Consider the following 22,511-nt stretch of genomic DNA (forward strand, 5'->3'; position numbering starts at 1 on the left):
TGAGACTAATGTTGTGCCGGGGGTTCCTGTGCAGGCCTTACTGCAGATGACAGGCGGCTGAGTCACTTGGAGGAAGTTAAGAATCCTTGGGTGAAATCTGTTCTTACAACATGGAAGGAGCTGATCAAAACATACAAACTAAACAAATATGTTAAGATCTTAAACTGGTTAGCTTTAGACAAAGGTTTTATTGCTCCTAATTGCTAATATACTGGACTGAGATTAACAAGGCATTGCAGAGTATTTTTGACATGATCATCTCACTTTCAGAACTATGGGCTTCAGAACTCCCACAATGGACAAAATTAATGAATACCTCTGGAACATTCTTTTGGCTGCAAAGAAAAAAGCCATCACCAAGAAATGGATGACACAAACCCAACCAAGGATTTAGGACTGGACCGACATATCATGGACGTTTGAAAAATGGAGATTACATTTGGACTAAATTGGAAAATGGACACATTTTTAGGACAAAACGGGACAAATGTGCCAGACTGTAACTTGGAATATTTGGTCTACTCTCGTCGTATTTTGTGTTGTTTTTTTAGTTTGAGTGTTTTTGTAACTTATGTAAATTGCACTTACACACGCTGGATAATCAGTGCTTAAACCTTTTATTTGTAATGTTTTGCATGTATTTATATTGTTTTTTATTAAAGAAACATGAACACACGTGTACCGTAGTCATTGATTATGTGAATGCAACTTTGCTTTCTCTAAGTACCATTATTTTATTAGAAGAAACCCGCTTCATCTCTTTTGTTTTCCTTTACTTTATGTTGCTGGATCCTCTAAATAACTGTTGTGACCAAAAGTGTTGATCAATTTCAATATAAACGCCCATTTTTAACTATATATATTACAATGCTAACAGAGCAAACATAGCTGCACATAAACTTTCTCTAATTTAATGCTACGTTTGGTCATTTTAAAATACTGAAAGACGGCAACACATTGAGATTAAGGACAGAATTACTTTTTTATATTGTCACTTATCTGTTCACCAGCCATAAACTACAGTAATCACGTTCTGACTTCCCCAAAACCTGATCTGACGTCACTTTTTAATAAAATAGTTTTTCTCGAGTAGTTTTCAGCCCGTACTTTTACTACTACGATCGTACAGTAGCAGTAATGGATCGGTCTATAAGTGACAAAAGCTTTATGTTGACTATATTAAATGAGTTGAACATTTTTCGAACACTCTTTCATCCGTTTTATTTTGTATTTTTGTGTCGATCCTTTGAAAATACCAAACTTTAATCCTTGAGTCCAGATTACTACAACCACGAATGAGGGAGAGAGGAGGAAAGGAAAGAGAGAAAGAAAAGACCATGGAGAAAAAGAGAGGGAGGGGAGAGGACGGAGGCACAGGAGGAGGTAAGGAGGCACGGGAGGAGATAAGGAGGCACGGGAGGAGGCACGGGAGGAGATAAGGAGGCACGGGAGGAGGAAAGTATGTACGGGAGGAGATAAGGAGGCACGGGAGGAGGAAAGGATGCACAGGAGATATGGAGGCTGAGGAGAGGAGGTGAGGAGATATGGAGGCTGAGGAGAGGAGGTAAGGAGGCACGGGAGGAGGTAAGGAGGCAAGGGAGGAGGCACGGGAGGAGATAAGGAGGCACGTGAGGAGGAAAGAATGCACAGGAGGAGATATGGAGGCTGAGGAGAGGAGGTAAGGAGGCACGGGAGGAGGAAAGGAGGCACGGGAAGAGATAAGGAGGCACGGGAAGAGATAAGGAGGCACGGGAGGAGGAAAGGATGCACGGGAGGAGGAAAGGATGCACGGGAGGAGGAAAGGATGCACGGGAGGAGGCACGGGAGGAGGCACGGGAGGAGATAAGGAGGCACGTGAGGAGGAAAGGATGCACAGGAGGAGATATGGAGGCTGAGGAGGTAAGGAGGAGAGGAAGGAGGCAAGGGAGGAGGAAAAGAGGCACGGGAGGAGATCTGGAGGCTGAGGAGAGGAAGGAGGCAAGGAAGGAGGTGAGAATGGAAGGTGAGAGGACTCAAGACACCAAAACTTTAAGCATTATTTCATGTTTTCTCCTTCACATTCTAAATCAGATGTTTGGTCCAGGAAGTCTTACCCGGCTAGATCCCTCAAAATACTTGCTCGAGTCCTTTCTTGAACTACTCTGTACTTTTACTTGAGTCGAGTACCATTACTTCCTCCAAGTTACCCTTCAGTGGAGCGACTCGCGCCTTGCACTCGTTACCATTACGGGCCGTTACTTTGTCCCACTCTGGAGAAAGTGTAAGACGCGTGAGAACATATGAACACACTGAACCCGTGAGACTTACTGCCGTGCGTCGTCGTGGTAATCACGTGTGGCAGAGTCGTGTCACTGTTTAAAGTCCTTTATTCACTTCACAGCGCCGAAAAACCCCCTAAACGAAAGAACTCGGGAACGCGCCAACGTCCCGACGGGAAACGCTGAACGAGGCGGCGGCGGCGGCGTCTCTCTGGGACACGCCCTGGACTGATTTGAGATGAGAGTCTGATTTGTTGGACAGAAACATGCTTCTGGCGTGGAGAGCAAAGCAGGCGGAGAGAGAGAAGACTTGTGTGAGGGGCGCGGCCGTCACTAGTCCGTCTCGGAGGCTTTCTTGCCCTTTTTGTTCGCCTGGAAAATGTGGAAAAGACAGAAAAAAAGGTCAAGACATTAGCAATACATAAATATTTTCAAATAAAATCATAATTAAAATGAGCCGTATGCATAGTACACGTGTCATTGGTACACAGTGTTGAGAAGTAACTTAATACATGTACCGAAAGTAATGTATTTATTTAGTATGTAGTGTATGTTAGTGTGTTCGTTTGGTGGTATTCTGAATATTTTGGGGTATCACAATATTTAGGCTTCAAACTGCAGTATTAATGAGAAACAGAAAACACATTTTCCAGCTCTAAATCAGTGATAAATTGAAATATCGTGATACTATATTTGGTGATACAGTATCGATATCTGAGCTGCTGTATCGATATATCGCCACGGGTCATTTTTTTGTGACCGCGCTACAATTGTGTCGCTCGTTTTAAAGAAAGGAACTTTTTTTTTTTACACAAAACATATGACATTTTAACTGTTTGGATGATTCAAACAGGCGTGTTTCATTTTGAGTTTGTGGTTTTACAAAGAAAAATTAAAAAGTATTGGGTTCTTTAAAAAAATATTGATGTATCGTAGAACATAGATACATCAATCGCGTGTATTGTAATATTATCGTACCGTGTGTCATGTGTCGTGTATAGTGATGTCAGTCTTTATTCAGAACAGAGAACTCTGATTGGGCGGCGTAACAGAATATGTCAAGAACGTATTCAATGTAACTAAAACATGTTCATGAACATGTTTACTTTCTTTTCTTTTCTTACGTGCCTTGACATGCCTGGGCCACTTTTCTCAAAATTGGGCCACTAAAATGCCACAAAACGACCCGCGATTGCACTATAATGTCACAAAACGATCTGCGATTGCACTAAAATGTCACAAAACCACCCGCGATTGCACTACAATGTCACAAAACGATCTGCGATTGCACTAAAATGTCACAAAACCGCCCGCGATTGCACTATAATGTCACAAAACCACCCGCGATTGCACTAAAATGTCACAAAACCACCCGCGATTGCACTAAAATGTCACAAAACCACCCGCGATTGCACTAAAATGTCACAAAACCGCCCGCGATTGCACTATAATGTCACAAAACCACCCGTGATTGCACTAAAATGTCACAAAACCACCCGCGATTGCACTAAAATGTCACAAAACGATCTGCGATTGCACTAAAATGTCACAAAACGACCCGCGATTGCACTATAATGTCACAAAACGATCTGCGATTGCACTAAAATGTCACAAAACCACCCGCGATTGCACTAAAATGTCACAAAACCGCCCGCGATTGCACTAAAATGTCACAAAACCACCCGCGATTGCACTATAATGTCACAAAACCACCCGCGATTGCACTAAAATGTCACAAAACGATCTGCGATTGCACTATAATGTCACAAAACGATCTGCGATTGCACTAAAATGTCACAAAACGATCTGCGATTGCACTAAAATGTCACAAAACGACCCGCGATTGCACTAAAATGTCACAAAACCGCCCGCGATTGCACTATAATGTCACAAAACCACCCGCGATTGCACTAAAATGTCACAAAACCACCCGCGATTGCACTAAAATGTCACAAAACGATCTGCGATTGCACTATAATGTCACAAAACGATCTGCGATTGCACTAAAATGTCACAAAACGATCTGCGATTGCACTAAAATGTCACAAAACCGCCCGCGATTGCACTATAATGTCACAAAACCACCCGCGATTGCACTATAATGTCACAAAACCACCCGCGATTGCACTATAATGTCACAAAACCACCCGCGATTGCACTAAAATGTCACAAAACCACCCGCGATTGGCCTTAGAATCTGAATAACCTTTACATTTACATCACACGTGTTTAAACCAAATGACCGTGCGATTTGAACAGGCGGAGCAGGTGTTCGGTCCTGAACGTGGTCGAGACCCTGGGGAGGTCAGCGCGGTGGTCAGGAGAGACAGTTCTTTCACCTGGTGTTTGGGCTGGTCCGTCTGGAGACCTTTCACTTTGGAGCGTTCTTGTTCAAGCGCCGCGTGAAGTAACGAGACCTGGAAAAACACGTTGAATCATGAAAACAGAGCGTCGTTTCACACGTTTACATTTCCCCGCTGACGTTTGTACCTGTGACGAAAGCTCCTCCTTTATGTGCAGCAGCTCTTCCACTTGTAGAAGGATCTCTGCTTTGTCCTTCACTGGAAAACAACACGACGATGTTTATCTTGTTTATCCGTCGCCACGGCAATCGCGAGAATGATCGCGGCTGCCGATGCCCCGCGCCCCATGAGTTACTCAAAATAGTACTTTGCGTCATAGTACACGCAGCACGTATCACTCACTTTCACCCTGCTGAAGCATTTTGAGCAGCTGGGAATTTCTGGCTTTGACTTCTTTGTACTTCACCTGCGACACGGGAAGAAAAGGGTCATTGAAGCGTGTTCGTAGGGCGTGCTCGTGGGGCGTGTTCGTGAGGCGTGTTCGTGAGGCGTGTTCGTGAAGCGTGTTCGTGAAACGAAGCTACAGAGACGGGATATTCAGTGTCAGGAGCATTTTCAGATGCAATTTGGTCGTTTTTGTCGCTAAACTGTCACATTTAATAGCTAAAAATCTAACTTCTCAAAGAGATCTTTCATTCTACATGGAAACAATTTAATGATTTCTATAACAAATGTGAAACCTCTGAGCTGAAACTAACATTCAATGATATTCTTTTATTATCACAACTTTATTTTTATTTTGTTGCTGTTCTACGGCATTTGTACAAATATCTACTTTGAAGTTTCATTGTAATAGTCAAATTTAACCGTTTAATGTTCAATTGTTGGGTGATATGTGTCAAATATTAATAAAAAATGTTATCCAGTTACAGCGCTAAATGACTTAAACGTCCCTTATCCACTGTATTCTCACCAGATCTTACTAAAAAAAAGGTACTAAAGCATAAAAGGAGAGCTCAGAGTCCTCACCTCCCACTGCGAGATGGTTTTCTTTAGCTTCTGGATTTCCTGCCCTTTCTTCTCCAGCTCGTACTTCAGCTGCTCCGCTCTGGGGTCCTGAGTGGGACACACCAAACCACAACAGTGAGCAAAGGCCTACACAGTTTGTTTCTTCCATTTCAGACGATAGATGAGAGCCGCTGTCCCTCGCCCTCGATTTTAAGTTGGCGCCTTAAAAATCGGTGGAATCAGGTCGCTGCGAACACGATGATCAGAACAAGAAGTCCAAACGCTGGATCAAAGAAGCAACAGAGACCAGGAAACGACCTTGATTACTATCCTCTGCTTCTGACTATTTTTCCTATCAACAATATTTAAAATGGAACTTCACTTGTACTGCATTTTCCGGATTATAAATTGCAACTTTTTTCATAGTTTGGCCGGGGTGAGACTTATACTCCAGAGCGACTTATATGTGATATTATTAACACATTATTATATCAATTTGTTTGTTATTTTCACACTGACAGCCACAAGAGGGCGCGCTAGGCTCTAAGCGACACAGAAGAAGAATCTGCACTTCCTCTTCCTCTGGAGTTTGTGGAGTTGTTTAGAAGTGACACAGAGGAAGAAGAATTCAGTGGATTTAGTGATTTGGGGTAAAACTGATGCTTTGGTAAACTTGTTAGCATGTTCTTTATGCTATAGTTATCTGAATAACTGTTCATATGTTACGTTAACATACCAGACACTTACCACAGTTCTGTCTGTGCCTCATGTAGCTGAAGGTGTTAGCGTTAGCATACGTCATGTAGCTGAAGGTGTTAGCGTTAGCATACGTCATGTAGCTGAAGGTGTTAGCGTTAGCATACGTACACCTATTCACCATGTTCTCTAATACATTTACACTAAAACATTACACTAAAACAATAACAACTGTCAGCGGCCAGCGAGGGGGGCGCGGTCAAAATGATGTCCGTCAGGTTGACCATGCCTAATTATATCATATCTTATCTATTGTCTGACATAAATGAAACGCACCAAATATTCAAATTAAGAAAACGAGATGAATATTGTTAAACCGGGTGTGAATAATGGATTTACTCGTCCCGCTCGCTCTGCGCTCACCGGCTCGTGCTCTGTGGACGTGCTGACTTCCTGTTCCTGGCCGGAGCTGAACTGTTCCCGCCTCCTCTCCTGCTGAACGATCCGCGTGACGTCGTCTTCCAGTTTATTGAAAAACCGCTCTTCCGGTGGAGGCACCGCCACGTTATTTGCCGTTCTGGATTCCTGCTTTTCAAAATAAAAGAACCAGAGTTGGTTTCCACGCAATAAGAGACGCGCAGAGTGAACCGTACGCGCTTGTTTACCTCTTGCTTTTTCTTTAACAGTTCTAAAACAGAGAGAGAGACACACGGGTCAGCGGTTGTGAAACACGGGGCAGTGCGGATGTGAGTGCGTCTGACCTTCTGCCTGAAAGTCTTGCAGGGAAACCGTCTTTTTGTCTTTCGTCTGCTGGTTGTTCTTCTTCTTGTCCTTCTTTCCTCCGCCCTCTTTTCCCGCCGTTGCTTTGGGCGACGGTGCATTTGGGTTGTTCTGTCGGAAGCGCCAACGACAAGATCCATCCATTACTCAATACACAAGAACTTTAGAAGCAAATACAAGTCCACGTCGCTATAATTTCGACTACAACAGAATAATCTAAAAGTCGACGTGCTTTAAGAGACTGTTTTGAGACATTAACGTGCCCTTTTCCATTCAGAACGTTTGATTTCTAAAGCACAACACTTCCAGAAGGATTTATTGTACTCGAGTCGTAGCAGCGCTAAACGGTTGTAGCGTTCCCAGTTAGGAGACAACCAGAATCTGCAATGTTCCAGCAGATGTGAACAAAGGGAGCTTCCGAACACTGGCACTGACCTCACGCGCATGTCCTTGGTGCGATGTATGCGCTTACCTCTTTATGTTGTTCGTACTCCAATTTACTCATGAGCAATGCCTTTTCCAAGTCCGCCTGGTACAACTCTGAGGTCATCTGCGCAGGAGAAAAGCCATAAACGACAAGCTTCTACCGTAAAGCCTGTACACGGAGCTGAATAGTCACCTACAGCTGCCAGACTCCCCCGTCCCGACTAAAAATGGTCAATAGCAAACACGACAAACTCTCATTCTCTCACACTTTAGACATTTGGACCGTCGGTCTTTAATCTGCGTGAATGAAAGCGCTGCAATAACCTGCTCGTCCTTCTGTTTCCACTGCTGCCAGCCCTCTGTGCCCCCGGGAGCGTTCTGTCCCGCTGCAGGGTTCAGGAGGTCGTTGGCGATTCCAGACAGGGACAGGTTTGGAGCGCAGCACTTCTGAGGGAGCTTCCTGAAGGCCAGGTTCCTCAACTGGAAAACACAAGACAATTCAAAGAACTTTTATTTTAATTTAATCATGGGTGGGTACGATTCCCGGACCTCTGTCTGTATGTCCTCCCCGTGTTACCGTGGGTAGGCCTGTCGTAGGCCTGTCGTAGACCTGTCGTCTGTTGTGTTGTAGTCCTGTTGTGTTGTAGCCCTGCTGTGTTGTAGCCCTGTTGTGTTGTAGCCCTGTTGTGTTGTAGCCCTGTTGTGTTGTAGCCCTGTTGTGTTGTAGCCCTGTTGTGTTGTAGCCCTGTTGTGTTGTAGCCCTGTTGTAGCCCTGTTGTGTTGTAGTCCTGTTGTAGTTCTGTTGTGTTGTAGTTCTGTTGTGTTGTAGTCCTGTTGTAGTTCTGTTGTGTTGTAGTCCTGTTGTGTTGTAGTCCTGTTGTGTTGTAGTCCTGTTGTGTTGTAGTCCTGTTGTGTTGTAGTCCTGTTGTGTTGTAGTCCTGTTGTGTTGTAGTCCTGTTGTGTTGTAGTCCTGTTGTATTGTAGTCCTGTTGTGTTGTAGTCCTGTTGTGTTGTAGTCCTGTTGTGTTGTAGTCCTGTTGTGTTGTAGTCCTGTTGTGTTGTAGTCCTGTTGTGTTGTAGTCCTGTTGTGTTGTAGTCCTGTTGTGTTGTAGTCCTGTTGTAGACCTGTTGTGTTGTAGACCTGTTGTGTTGTAGACCTGTTGTGTTGTAGACCTGTTGTGTTGTAGTTCTGTTGTGTTGTAGTTCTGTTGTGTTGTAGTCCTGTTGTGTTGTAGTCCTGTTGTGTTGTAGTCCTGTTGTCTTGTAGTCCTGTTGTCTTGTAGTCCTGTTGTCTTGTAGTCCTGTTGTCTTGTAGTCCTGTTGTCTTGTAGTCCTGTTGTCTTGTAGTCCTGTTGTCTTGTAGTCCTGTTGTCTTGTAGTCCTGTTGTCTTGTAGTCCTGTTGTCTTGTAGTCCTGTTGTCTTGTAGTCCTGTTGTAGACCTGTTGTGTTGTAGCCCTGTTGTGTTGTAGCCCTGTTGTGTTGTAGCCCTGTTGTGTTGTAGCCCTGTTGTGTTGTAGCCCTGTTGTGTTGTAGCCCTGTTGTGTTGTAGCCCTGTTGTGTTGTAGCCCTGTTGTGTTGTAGCCCTGTTGTGTTGTAGTCCTGTTGTAGACCTGTTGTGTTGTAGACCTGTTGTAGACCTGTTGTGTTGTAGCCCTGTTGTGTTGTAGTCCTGTTGTAGTTCTGTTGTGTTGAAGTTCTGTTGTGTTGTAGTTCTGTTGTGTTGTAGTCCTGTTGTGTTGTAGTCCTGTTGTGTTGTAGTCCTGTTGTGTTGAAGTTCTGTTGTGTTGTAGTTCTGTTCTGTTGTAGTCCTGTTGTGTTGTAGTCCTGTTGTGTTGTAGTCCTGTTGTGTTGTAGTCCTGTTGTGTTGTTGTCCTGTTGTAGACCTGTTGTGTTATAGACCTGTTGTAGACCTGTTGTGTTGTAGACCTGTTGTGTTGTAGCCCTGTTGTGTTGTAGCCCTGTTGTGTTGTAGCCCTGTTGTGTTGTAGCCCTGTTGTAGACCTGTTGTGTTGTAGTCCTGTTGTAGTTCTGTTGTGTTGTAGTTCTGTTGTGTTGTAGTTCTGTTGTGTTGTAGTCCTGTTGTGTTGTAGTCCTGTTGTGTTGTAGTCCTGTTGTGTTGTAGTCCTGTTGTGTTGTAGTCCTGTTGTGTTGTAGTCCTGTTGTGTTGTAGTCCTGTTGTAGACCTGTTGTGTTGTAGACCTGTTGTAGACCTGTTGTGTTGTAGACCTGTTGTGTTGTAGACCTGTTGTGTTGTAGTCCTGTTGTGTTGTAGTCCTGTTGTAGACCTGTTGTGTTGTAGTCCTGCTGTAGACCTGTTATAGTCCTGTCATAGTCCTGTCATAGTCCTGTCATAGTCCTGTCATAGTCCTGGTTTGGATCTGGCGGTAGTCGGAAGATCATTTGCATGTTCTCTCTAGCGTTAAAGCTCCCGGACGTGTTTAAAATGTGCACTACGTGAGCCGAGTGTGAGACTCGTGCTTTCCATTCATCACTTTCATTTCGGGTGAAGGCCGATGGGAAACAGAAACCTAACAAACCTCGTTGGCTTCACTTTGTTGCTGTTCTTTCCTCTTCTTTTTCTTGTCTTTCTTTTTGTCGTTGCCCTGCGCTTTACCCGCCGCCGCTCCTTTCCCCTGCCGGCTTTTACCGCTCGGGTCCCGGCCCGGTTTTGTCGCCGTCTTCCCCCCGTCGGAGCAATCCGAGTCGGAGTCGGAGTCGACCTGGAGCAGGGCGAAGCGGGAGGCCGTGGTGGGCACCGTGATCAACGCAGAAGACGCCATAGTGGACTGGAGGAGACACCAAAACACATGTTGTTGCTGTTTTTTAATAATAATTACATTTAATACAATTTGAAAACATAAAAAAACGATTCCGATACATGTGATATCAGAGCTCGGTTTGAACACATTTACTATTGTATTATTATGTCATTATTTATGTCATTGGAGATTATGCTTAAGTCTAGGCCAGGACTTACTTCAAGATCAAATAAATTAATAAAAGGTTATATAAAATAGGGTTAAAACAAGTTAATCAATTAATCTCGCAAATAATTAAATAATAATCACTCAATTAATCTATCCATCTGTTGAATAATGGTTGGTTGCAGCTCTAAAGCAAGACCCTGTTTTCTTTTTAATGGGTTTCAGTGGAAATACTTACAGAAATGATCATTTTATCTACGATACATCCCATTCTTTAGCACAAATTAGGCTTTTTGTGAAACTGAAATACAATATTGTGGTCAGAAACTAGTATTTATTGCCAAACCTTCCCAATATAACAGCAAGCTAACTAACAATAACTCTGGAAATTGTTGCTTATTTTACATTTATAAAGACGGATCAGCTTTTATATGAGATACGAGTTAATCATTGAAAATGTGTTCCGTGTTCACTTTATTATCTCCTTTGACCTTATGACTGACTCTTGTGACAAAGCATTTTAATTAAAGGGACTAACAATATGATTAACCAAAACCTGGACTGACCTAAGTTAAGCACAACGCTAAAGACTAAATTAAAAATCCCAAAGCAAAACGATCCAAAGCTCATATTGAAGAGACACATTAGCTTTGTTCGCACTGATTTAAATGGCTAGGGTTAGTTTGCTACAAATAGCATTAAGTTAGCCAACTACAATATGCTGCTAGATTTGCGCTTTAATGGCCAGAAAAGTGTAAAATCGTGTGTAAAGACGCGTGCTGACCTTTCGTGTTGAAGTGGAGGCGATTTGAATGAGAAGAAGTTTAATTCTGGAGAAAAAAGTGCGATGAGTTCAAGCAAAAGCTTCAGTGTTTAAGGTTAGCACCAATGCTAATGCTAGTGTTTAAGGCGAGTCTGAGCACGGAAGCCCGAAGGAGGCAAAAAGGAGCGGCGACGAGCGCGAAGCGTAAAACGAACGAATGAATGAATCAAAACGTATATATTTAGTTCATTTGATACGATTATAATAATAAATACATTTATGTCACACGTATATGTTTGTTTGTTTGATTTGATACGATAGATGTGCAAAATAATAATACATAAATATATATCATACACATACAGTTGTTCATAAGAGTGTTATTAAGAGGTTAAGAAGATTTTTCTGTGTTTTTATTATTATTTCCCCATTATGGACAAATAAAGGTCATCTTATCTTACACACACAAACATATGTATTTATAAATACATTTGCATTTATTGAATTAATTATCTACAAACAATAACTCATCAAACATGTTTCCATACTGTGTAATTCCTGCTTAATTGAATAGTTCTGAAGATAATTGGTTGCAGTGAATCTGGGGTAGATTTCATAGTCCTTGTCTCCACGTGGGCACAGCTCTGCAACAAAGTAGATTTACACAAATAGAGAATCAGACAAGGAATAATAGTTGTAATGTTGTAAATATTATTAAACTATCGTGTCAAATTTAAGGACATCACCTTTCGTTTCCTTCCATTTGAACAAAAACAGTCTGAATAAAGTGGTTACCTGTGATACAAGTGTAGGACCGGCCCTCCCCCTGAAGGGCCAATGTTTTTCATCCGTTCCTCCCACCCTTTAGTGGGACGGGTCAGTCTAGAGGGGTCTCTGCTCACGTGACCCTCCACCTGTTTGACGTACAGAAATATACACATAACTTGTAAATATTGTCAATGACACACTTTTTGATGGAGCTCGTGTTCTTTTATGACCTCAGACCTTTTCCCGGAGACTTAAAAGGATTCTTCTCTGTCTGGCTTCCTCTTGTTGCTTCTGCATTTGCTTTTCTTGAACCTTTGCCTCCACCTTGTGTAGGTCCTGCAGAAAAAACAACGTTAACATGACATATTTGACCAACCGGAAGAGAAATGGAGAGGAAATATAACACATTCTAACCTACAACTACCGTATTTTCCGGACTATAAGTTGCAAATTTTTTCATAGTTTTGGCCGGGTGCGACTTATATGTGATATTATTATTATTTTCACACAGGCAACCACAAGAGGGCGCTCTAGGCTCTAAGCGACGCAGAAGAAGAATCTGCACTTCCTCTTCCTCTGGAGTTTGTGGAGTTGTTCAGAAGTGACACAGAGGAAGAAGAATTCAGTGGATTTAGTGATTTGGGGTAAAACTGATGCTTTGCTAAACTTGTTAGCATGTTCTTTATGCTATAGTTCTCTGAATAACTGTTCATATGTTACGTTAACATACCAGACACTTACCACAGTTCTGTCTGTGCCTCATGTAGCTGAAGGTGTTAGCGTTAGCATACGTCATGTAGCTGAAGGTGTTAGCGTTAGCATACGTCATGTAGCTGAAGGTGTTAGCGTTAGCATACGTCATGTAGCTGAAGGTGTTAGCGTTAGCATACGTCATGTAGCTGAAGGTGTTAGTGTTAGCATACGTCATGTAGCTGAAGGTGTTAGCGTTAGCATACGTCATGTAGCTGAAGGTGTTAGCGTTAGCATACGTCATGTAGCTGAAGGTGTTAGCGTTAGCATACGTCATGTAGCTGAAGGTGTTAGCGTTAGCATACGTACACCTATTCACCATGTTCTCTAACCTGTTATTATTTTAAATTGTGTTTCAAGATTTAATGTCTGTTCTTGGTCTTGGATTTTATCAAATAAAATTCTCAAAAATGCGACTTATACTCCAGTGCGACTTATATATGATTTTTTCTTCTCTATTATGCATTTTTTGGCTGGTGCGACTTATACTTGTACTAAAATCCTTTATAAATCCTTGTACCCTTTCATTGAACTTCTTGATCCCTCTGGTGGCCTCCCTCCTTCGCTCCTCCATCTCTCTCATGACTTGTCTCTTCCTCCTCTGCACCTCCTCCTCTTCCTCGCTCTTCAGTCGTTGCTGCTCCTCTAGGATCAGTTTGACCTCCAGCTGACGGCGACGCTCTTCCTGTGGGACGGGGGAAAAAGAAGAAAGAAACAACATAGAATAAAGTGGAATTACTGTGGAAATATATAGAATTGCAAATATTAATCTCGATGATAATAACATTACATTTGATCTATATAGCGCTTTGCAAGACACGATGAGAAAATCATTATTTTTCAACGTCTAAAGGTCTAAAAACATTGACTTTATTGTCTTTATGGAGAACCGTGTTGCCATTTAAATAGTTTGGTCTTTCTAAATATCAAAGGCGGTCCAGTTTTTTGTATCATTAGTTTGTATTTAGACATTGGGCCGATATTATCAAGGAAATGAGCTCATAAATGTTCCATCTCATCCGTTGTAACACCATGTATTGTTTCTGAAGTTATAATAGAAGTGTAATTTAAATGTTTTTACGGAATTCACTGATACCTGATATATATTATTATCATTCTAATTGAAACCGGCTGAAAATCCTTACACAATTTCCCCCAACAAAATCAATCCAAACTGATCAACAGAACTAGACTATCGTACTGATTTGGAGTCGTATTAAAGGTGCAATATGTAACGTTTTCTGGCTGGGAATGTTCTGCAGCGTGGCATTAAAGAAGCGACTCGAGGACGATTGACAAAACAAACGCCGGGTGGATAATAAAGCGCGCCCGGTTCGCTTCACCTTTTCTCGTTTCTGTTTTCTTATTTCCTGGACCAGTCTCTGCTGCTCCTCCTCTTCCTCTCTCATCTGTTGTTCTTTCTTCCACTTCTCCAGCTGCAGCGCTTTCTCCCTTTTCTCCTCCTCAGCTCTTAATAACACGAACACAGGGTGAATAGATCAATCAAAGTTACGTCACAATTACGACAGAACAATAACGCCGTTGAGAAAATGTATCATTTAAAAGTGCACAATGTCATTTTTCTGCTGGTCTGTCCGCTGCCTGCTTGTCGCTATGGAGATGTTATTGCTTAGCCTGGAATGTTGCACAGTAGGGCATTAAACATATCTATATGTGTATTTAGCTACAGGTCCATTTACTCCTCAAAAGTACCTTGAAAAACATGGGACAAAAAAAAAACGGGAAAAAACCCCATGAGATCTTATTGTAAGTTCAGGTTCGCCTCTCCACAGATGTGACCCGTAACCTGGCGGCGCACTTCTTTATAGAGAATCGTAAATAGGTCGGTTTATTGCCATAACGGGGAACATTCCAGACAAAAACACGTCACAAGCTCCATCACCAGAAAACGTGCACTTTTGCCTTTTAACGTTGAAGCGCGTCACGTTAAAAAAAAGTGTTTTTGGCGCCATCTACAGTCGCGCGTTGACTGTTTGGAAAAGTTCAGACGTGCATAATGGAGACTTGCTTACTTCATCTACTGTTAAACCTATTTATAACCTATTTATTTGTCTGAAAAGAGGCGTTCTGCTCTCACTTTTGCCTCCGGGCCTGGACGACGGGGGCGTTCTCCTGTCGTTTGGCCTCCTCCGCCTCCTCCTGGCTCTGCTTTCTGCCCTCGCGCTCCCTCTGCCGACCGGCCTTCCACCGTCCGATTGCCTGGGGACGCGGCGTACAACGTTACTGAGCGGCCTCGCCAACCCGTTCCACCCCGTTCCACGCCCGTTACACCCCCGTTCCACGCCCGTTACACCCCCGTTACACACCCGTTACACACCCGTTACACCCCCGTTCCACCCCGTTAAACCCCGTTACACCCCGTTTGTGGCCCCATGACAACATGAAGCGGCGGAAACCTCTTTTTTCTTGTCCTGCAGGCGGATCAGCTCTCGGTACCATCCTTCGTGTCGCTCGAGCTCTTCTTCCGTTTTCCCGGGCAAGTACAACCTGGCCTCCTTCCTGTACGCCGGCTGACCGCGGAACTTGATCCACGTCTGCGAGGGAAAGAACGGTGAGGCAAGTTTAAACGGAGAGCACAATAGGCACACGGTTTAGTCAAAGCGCTTTACAGAACGGGAAAAGATGCATCGAAGTCCCGATACAAACTAAGAAAAGTGCAGATGAAACCCATCCATCCATCCATCCATCCATCTTCTGCCGCTTTATCCGGGGCCGGGTCGCGGGGGCAGCAGTCTGAGCAGGGACTCCCAGACTTCCTTCTCCCCAGACACTTCCTCTAACTCCTCCGGGGGGATCCCGTGGCGTTCCCAGGCCAGCCGAGAGACATAGTCTCTCCAGCGTGTCCTGGGTCTTCCCCGGGGCCTCTTCCCGGTGGGACATGCCTGAAACACCTCCCAAGGGAGGCGCCCAGGAGGCTGGCTCCTCTCAACGTGGAGGAGCAGCGGCTCTACTCCGAGCTCCCCCCGTGTGGCCGAGCTCCTCACCTTATCTCTAAGGGAGCGCCCAGCCACACGGCGGAGGAAACTCATTTCGACCGCTTGTATCCGCGATCTTGTTCTTTCGGTCACTACCCAAAGCTCATGACCATAGGTGAGGGTAGGAACGTAGACCGACCGGTAAATAGAGAGCTTTGCCTTTCGGCTCAGCTCCCCCTTTACCGCAACGGTCCGATGCAGCGACTGCATCACTGCAGCCGCTGCACCGATCCGCCTGTCGATCTCACGCTCCATCCTTCCCTCACTCGTGAACAAGACCCCGAGATACTTGAACTCCTCCACTTGGGGCAAGGACGATCAGTCAAATGCACAGCTGAACAGACCTGTTTTTAGTTTAGATTTGAACTTTGTAGTAGAAAAAAGAAGGAAAAAATTGGGTATTATGACCATCGTTCATGTTTAACTCATTATTACTTAGTTTGGTGGCATAGTTCCTGTCAAGGGGTTGTTTGAACGGAAAAAATTTAGAGGAAAACGTTTAAAATGACAGGAAGTAGTGCTTTAAATTAAAGCGCACCCTCGTCTACGTCGCCCAAAACAGTCACCAAAAACAAAACACAAGGCAAGATAATGAGCCAAATCTGAAATAGAATGAAGAAAGGTGAGGGAAAAAAATTTAAATGACAGGAAGTAGGGGTCTAAACAAAAGTGCACCCCCGTCTACGTCGCCCAAAAAAGGTCCATGCAAAACGCAAGGACAGTTCATGCACGAGGAGCCAGTTTTTCTGACAGTTTAAACATTCAGTTAAGACAACACATGCATTGTCATATATTTGTTCAGTCATAACTAGGATAAACATTAGACAAGTTCAGGCCTTTGTCACAGTTATACACACAGTTATATATACAGTAGATTATAGAATTACATTGAAGTATACATCACACCCAGGAAACCTCAGAAAAACAAAACACTGAGCGAGATAATGGGCCGTCTACGTCGCCCAAAATAGTCCATGCAAAACGCAAGGGCAGTTCATGCACGAGGAGACGATTTTTCTGTCACGAGGCAAAACACTAGGCGAGATAATGAGCAAAATCTTAAATAGAATGAAGAAAGTTGAGAGGAAAAAGTTTAAAATGACAGGAAGTTGTGCTCTAAACTAAAGCGCACCCCCGTCTACGTCGGCCAAAACAGTCCATGCAAAACGCAAGAGTTTTTCTGACACGAGGCAAAACACTCGGCGAAATAATCAGCCGAATCTGACGTAGAACGATACTATGACGACTGCATTTGGGTGACATGAGTTGCTCTGGATCTGACCTTGACAAAGGCCTGATGGTCAAACTGATCCCAGCCTCCAGTGGAGCCTCCGGTCTTGCTCAGATACACCTCAAGCGCTCGCACTTCAGCCGGAAGATCTCGCTCCTGCAGAGGTTCGGAGACATTTACAAACGTGTTTCAGCGGATGACAAAACCACGAGAAGCCGACGGCCGACCCCTGAACGCCGGGCACTTATTTCAGAACAAATCCGTACTTTTGAAATGGTCGCCGTGTGGAGCCTGCATTCCGTAGTCGCTCCAATCCTCCAGCTCTCGATCTTCTTCTCGTACGCAGCGATTTCTTGCCCGTAGACCTTCTCCTCCTTTAAGAGTTCTTCAAACCTAAAGGAGCGATCGACTGTAGTACGTGTTTTAGTTTCGTCTCGTCGGGCGTCCCTTACCTGCAGCGCTGCTCCTCTTTCAGCCCGTTGATGGACGTCTCCACTTCCGACATGATTTCTTTCAGCTTTTCCACCACTGAAAACCAGAAACGACATCGTGGTTCAGCTCACGGTGCACGATTCTAAGGCATGTTCACACTCGGTCTTGGTTTAGTCCCAGTTTAGTCCCAGTTTAGTCCCAGTTTAGATGTGTGATAAGTGTAAACAGACTGGATTTCCGTATTTTTCGGACTATAAGTCGCTTTTTTCATAGTTTTGGCCGGGGTGCAACTTATATGTGATATTATTCGTTATTTTCACACTGACGACCACAAGAGGGCGCTCTAGGCTCTGAGCGACGCAGAAGAAGAATCTGCACTTCCTCTGGAGTTTGTGGAGTTGTTTAGAAGTGACACAGAGGAAGAAGAATTCAATGGATTTAGTGATTTGGGGTGAAACTGATGCTTTGGTAAACTTGTTAGCATGTTCTTTATGCTATAGTTATCTGAATAACTGTTCATATGTTACGTTAACATACCAGACACTTACCACAGTTCTGTCTGTGCCTCATGTAGCTGAAGGTGTTAGCGTTAGCATACGTCATGTAGCTGAAGGTGTTAGCGTTAGCATACGTCATGTAGCTGAAGGTGTTAGCGTTAGCATACGTCATGTAGCTGAAGGTGTTAGCGTTAGCATACGTCATGTAGCTGAAGGTGTTAGCGTTAGCATACGTACACCTATTCACCATGTTCTCTCATCTGTTATTTATTTTAAACTGCATTTACAGATGAAATGTCTGTTCTTGGTCTTGGATTTTAACAAATAAATTTCCCCCAAAAATGCGACTTATACTCCAGAAAATAAGGTAGATTCTCGCATGAACCGTAAAACACGAGCTGACACGAGTTACAAGTACGACTTTTCCGCTCGCCGTTTGATCATCTACTCACACTCCGCTGTCGGCTTCACGTCCGTCAACTGCCACTGGAATTTACGGACGCCATTTTGGATCTTGGACAACTGCTTTTTAAAGTTGGCATCTAGAGAAACACACAAACACACAAAAAGTAACAGACTATTGTGGTGTTCCTGCTGTAAATGTGATATCCCTCTGTAAATATATTCCTCATGAACACCTTAATCACACCTTTACTATTCACGAATACCTCTTATTTACTGTTTTGCACTTCTGATCCTGTTGTTTTTTCTACACTTTTCATACTTATTATATGTTTTATGTTGGCGTCGAAGCCGATTCCTAGTTTGTGTATTACAACGGCAATAAAAAAACTTCTGATTCTGATTCTATAAGAGAAGATGGCAACAAGCTGCTGCTCCAGAGACATTTACACCTACCAAACACTGACCCCTAGTGGCTTAAATCAAGAATACAAGCTCAAATTGATGCATTGACCGACCCTCTGCCCGTCTTTCTGCCTCCAGGACGTTCTCGCACTCCTCGAGCTCGGCGCAGATGTCCGTCCAGCCGTTTCTCCTGCACTGGACGCTGAGAGGACGCTCTTTCTGAAGCTTCTCGATCCTGCCGACGTACGAGAGAAAACGCATCGTTATTCGACACGTTCGTCCGCCCTTTTTCCATCGTTAAACCGCGATATTGATCTAAAGCGACTTAATAACGCCGCTCGAAATGGACGAGTCTGAATTTTCCATGACGACGGCCATGATTAAGTGCATGGCTGTCGGAACGGGCGCGAAAGACGGTTCAAACGCGCAGGAGCGGCTAACGACAAAGCTAGCGACAAAGCTAACGATGACATTTCCCGCCTGTACGTTTTGGGATTCCCGGTGCGAGGGTCGTTATTTCTGTTCCTTAATTAACATTTCAGTCAGACGTGGACCGCCCGAGCACAAAACGTCCTCTTAAAGCCATTCTACGTCCCATCGACTTCCTTTAAAGACATGTTTTCGGCGCGTGTGGAATCGCGTTGACGCTTTTGTCACTTTTATCGTTAGAGTTGTGAGTTTGTGCACATTCTTTACGATAAAAGGTGATTTTTGGGGCGGTTTGAGGCTGTTAAACCTGCACAAACTGATCACTTTGCATCTGTCACATGTAAATACGGCATGTTATTGTTTTTATGGTACATTTTTCACATGTGGCTTATGGTCAAAAAACAAGTGACACGTTTTCTCTTGTTTAAAATGTTTAAGTGGGACATACAATGGCTTTAGGAGGGAAAACGGATTAAAAGAAAATTACTCATGACTTTTTTTTACTAATTCCAGAGGTTTTTTTTCAAAATTTATTACATTTTGCTCCATCTGATAAAAAAATATCTACAAAAGAAAGCTGCGATCCACTCAAACTGGTACGCTAAAATTCAAATTAATAAGACTTTTATACTAATGATTCTGCCTAGACTTTTTTTTTACACTTTATTACAAGTTGTTACATTAACGACCAGTAATGTTTGGTTCATTAGATTTAGCTCTGAAAAAGGACAAACGCCCAGATCTCCAACAGCAGCAGCTTTCTCTTATTTACTAAAGGAAATCTAGATGTTGCTCCGGGCAGACGCTTATAATCAGAGTTAATCTGACACCATGAGGGTCTCAGGGGTCATTAAGGGTCATCAGGGGTCATTAGGGGTCATCAGGGGTTGTTAGGGGTCGTCAGGGATCGTCAGGGGTCATCAGGGGTCGTCAAGGGTCATTAGGGGTCATTAGGGGTCGTCAGGGGTCGTCAGGGGTCATCAGGGGTCGTCAGGGGTCGTTAGGGGTCGTTAGGGGTCGTCAGGGGTCATTAGGGGTCGTCAGGGGTCATCAGGGGTCTCCTTCTAGCCGAACGATACGTGTTTGTGAGGCTCTTTTCCTCCACACTCACATCCTTCTGCTGATCTCGGCCTCTCGGAGAAACGCCGCACTTTTCACTCTGGCCCGTTTGTCGTCGTCTCCGTCGTCTCCGTCGTCATGGCGTCGAGAGGCGTGCGACTTCACACGTTCACCAGCCTGCTCAGTACAGACGAGACGCAGAGGAAATGTATTCATGTACTAATGTACTAATGTACTAATGTAATAATACCAAAACTTTTACACTGCAGCTCTTCAGTTTAAAACGCAAACGTCGAGTGGTGGAAAGATTTTCACTCAATTTGACGCAGATGAAGCTGAAGTCGTTACAGAGCGTTTTCATCAAATACACTAAATTTACACATTTTCCACATCCTTTTCATGCATTTGTGGCTCAATTTGAATCACAACACGTATTTTCTCATGTGTTTAGAACCCGTGAAAAGCCCAGTTAACCATTATTAAATTATTAAATAAGTTGATTATTATTTCAATAATCGATTACCTGCGATTAAATGATTAACTTGTTGCATCTGTTGTCACAATATCACAGTCTGAAACTCCAGGAAGAAATAAGCTTAAATCCAATACAGATTTCGATGCCACAATGATATAAAATAATATAATTTATGAATCAAATTAGTTTCAATCCCAGTTTGTGTTTTATTGATTAGTATTCTTAGATTCTTGATATCTCTGTCAACCCTAATCAACATATTCTCAACACTTGCACGTTCTGCTGTTGTTTATTATTGATGACTTACTGTGGATCTTTATTTTTATATTTGATCTTGTATCACACTGACCTGTTTCTCAGCACGTTTCACAAGTCGCACCTTTTGTCTGATTTTCCTCATTCAAAGGTCGTTTTGGAGACGATCGAAGTCTGATTCTCGATTTTTTTAATCTGTCGTCGGAATGTTGGTGACATCATCGTCAAAGGCCAAGAAGAAGAAATGAAGAAGGTGAAGAAGGTCTAAAGAATAAAGTCTAAAGAATAAAGTCTAAAGAATAAAGTCTGAAAAATAAAGTCCTTAAAGAATAAAGTCTAAAGAATAAAGTCGATGGTAAATGCACCTTTTCAGTCGGCTGCCATTAAAAGCAACGCCACAACAACAACAACAACAACAACAACAACAACAACAACAACACTTGGATACAAACCGCCATAAAACACCAAAGAAGAAGAATAGTTGTAAGTGAAAACTAAACTCTGAGGAGATGAAAAGTCTAAAGGATTAAAGTCTAAAGAATAAAGTCTAAATAAAGTCTAAAGGATTAAAGTCTAAAGAATAAAGCTCAAATAAAGTCTAAAGGATTCAAGTCTAAAGAATAAAGTCTAAATAAAGTCTAAAGAATAAAGTCGATGGCGGTAAATGCACCTTCACAGTCGCCGCCATTAAAACAACATCCAGGACGAGCTCTGGAGAATTTCCCATTAAAAGCAACAACGTCATTACACAGTGTCAATTTATGATTATTATTGGTTATATTGTTAATAACTAATGAAAATTAAAAAACAAACAAGACCAGACAGAAGCAACAAATTGAGCTAAATTGAAAATAAGAATTTAGGAAAGTGAGTAATCTAAAGAAAAATACATTTAATGCACAAAAGTACAAATAAAAGTCAAAAATTTAGTTCAGTTTCTTTCAGGCCAAATGTGATTTTATTTATTTATTTATTTACTATTTATCTGTGTTTCATTCCTGCCTTTGTCAGAAATATGTTGTAGCCTTTTCTACCTTGTATTGGTTTTATTTCAGCGCTGTAATAAATAAACATAACCAGATCCAAGCAAAAAGACTTAATTTGACTGTGTTATACTTTGCTTATACTTTACTAATACATAACTAATACTTTACTTGTATTAGTTATGTTTCGTTACAGTGATGAACGCTTCAGGCGCGCGAGGCTCGTGGCTCCAGCAGAACTTTGTGTTGAATATTATAACACGTTTCGTTTTATGTGTTTATATCAATAACACACGCACTAAAACACACAACTTCAGCCACGCACACAATGGAAACAGGTTTAAATGTGAAAAGTAAAGTAAAAAAGTACCGGGCTCTTTTCTTCTGCGGCTCGCGCGGTTGCTATGGCGGCCATTTTTACCGTAACTACAAACAAACGAAAGTGTGACGTGAGATGTGATGATAAACCGGGCCAGCAGGGGGCGATGTTACATAAAGGAAACACAAGTTCCCTCAAAATAACGCTAGAAGGACGAGGCATTCTGTTGCCATGGCAATTGCGGCGGCCATCTTGTATTTGTAGGAGCGGCTAAATTCTAATAGAACATCATTTATAAACAGATTTAAACGTTTCTCTGGATGATGAATATGTATATTTACCGTACTGGGC

The 22,511-nt window shown here is 42.9% G+C and overlaps 2 protein-coding genes across 3 annotated transcripts; both read right to left on the reverse strand.

The window, feature by feature from the left end:
- Positions 1-2,414: 2,414 nt before the first annotated feature.
- gkap1 (G kinase anchoring protein 1) lies at positions 2,415-11,288 on the reverse strand. 2 transcript variants are annotated; one of them, XM_072433572.1, is made up of 12 exons: positions 11,181-11,288; positions 10,010-10,258; positions 7,796-7,951; positions 7,518-7,595; positions 7,027-7,156; positions 6,931-6,953; positions 6,689-6,853; positions 5,591-5,677; positions 4,964-5,027; positions 4,749-4,819; positions 4,598-4,675; positions 2,415-2,630 (listed from the first exon to the last, which is right to left on the reverse strand). In XM_072433572.1, the coding sequence occupies exons 2-12, from the start codon at positions 10,250-10,252 to the stop codon at positions 2,592-2,594; spliced, it is 1,134 nt and encodes a 377-aa protein (XP_072289673.1). In that variant the 5' UTR covers positions 10,253-10,258; positions 11,181-11,288; the 3' UTR covers positions 2,415-2,591. The 2 variants fall into 2 exon arrangements, with proteins under 2 accessions (XP_072289673.1, XP_072289674.1); XM_072433573.1 differs by having other exon boundaries at positions 6,689-6,850; positions 11,181-11,287.
- Positions 11,289-11,726: 438 nt separating this feature from the next.
- On the reverse strand, positions 11,727-22,256 carry LOC140346853 (coiled-coil domain-containing protein 112). The gene is made up of 14 exons (XM_072433068.1): positions 22,212-22,256; positions 20,181-20,305; positions 18,754-18,875; positions 18,286-18,375; positions 17,357-17,432; positions 17,171-17,297; positions 16,956-17,060; positions 15,095-15,232; positions 14,776-14,897; positions 14,021-14,147; positions 13,198-13,362; positions 12,165-12,263; positions 11,955-12,073; positions 11,727-11,803 (listed from the first exon to the last, which is right to left on the reverse strand). Exons 1-14 carry the CDS (start codon positions 22,254-22,256, stop codon positions 11,773-11,775), a joined length of 1,491 nt encoding a protein of 496 aa, XP_072289169.1. The 3' UTR covers positions 11,727-11,772.
- Positions 22,257-22,511: the final 255 nt, after the last annotated feature.

This window comes from Eucyclogobius newberryi, unplaced genomic scaffold, assembly GCF_026437365.1.
Source record: "Eucyclogobius newberryi isolate DKJ021-1_F unplaced genomic scaffold, fEucNew1.0.hap1 SCAF_6, whole genome shotgun sequence".
In the NCBI taxonomy this organism is placed as follows: Eukaryota; Metazoa; Chordata; class Actinopteri; order Gobiiformes; family Gobiidae; genus Eucyclogobius; species Eucyclogobius newberryi.

What these genes read in the sequence shown, in the direction of transcription:
- gkap1 (XM_072433572.1), bottom strand. Translation starts at nt 10,252, where the DNA reads ATGGCGTCTTCTGCGTTGATCACGGTGCCCACCACGGCCTCCCGCTTC. An exon ending in GGAAACAGAAGGACGAGCAG is followed by an intron (nt 7,596 to 7,795) that starts GTTATTGCAGCG and finishes TCTCCTGCGCAG; the next exon opens with ATGACCTCAGAGTTGTACCA. An exon ending in GCAAGACTTTCAGGCAGAAG is followed by an intron (nt 6,954 to 7,026) that starts GTCAGACGCACT and finishes TCTCTGTTTTAG; the next exon opens with AACTGTTAAAGAAAAAGCAA.
- LOC140346853 (XM_072433068.1), bottom strand. Translation starts at nt 22,256, where the DNA reads ATGGCCGCCATAGCAACCGCGCGAGCCGCAGAAGAAAAGAGCCCG. An exon ending in GGCAGAAAGACGGGCAGAGG is followed by an intron (nt 18,376 to 18,753) that starts GTCGGTCAATGC and finishes GTGTTTCTCTAG; the next exon opens with ATGCCAACTTTAAAAAGCAG. An exon ending in CGTGAAGCCGACAGCGGAGT is followed by an intron (nt 17,433 to 18,285) that starts GTGAGTAGATGA and finishes TCTGGTTTTCAG; the next exon opens with TGGTGGAAAAGCTGAAAGAA.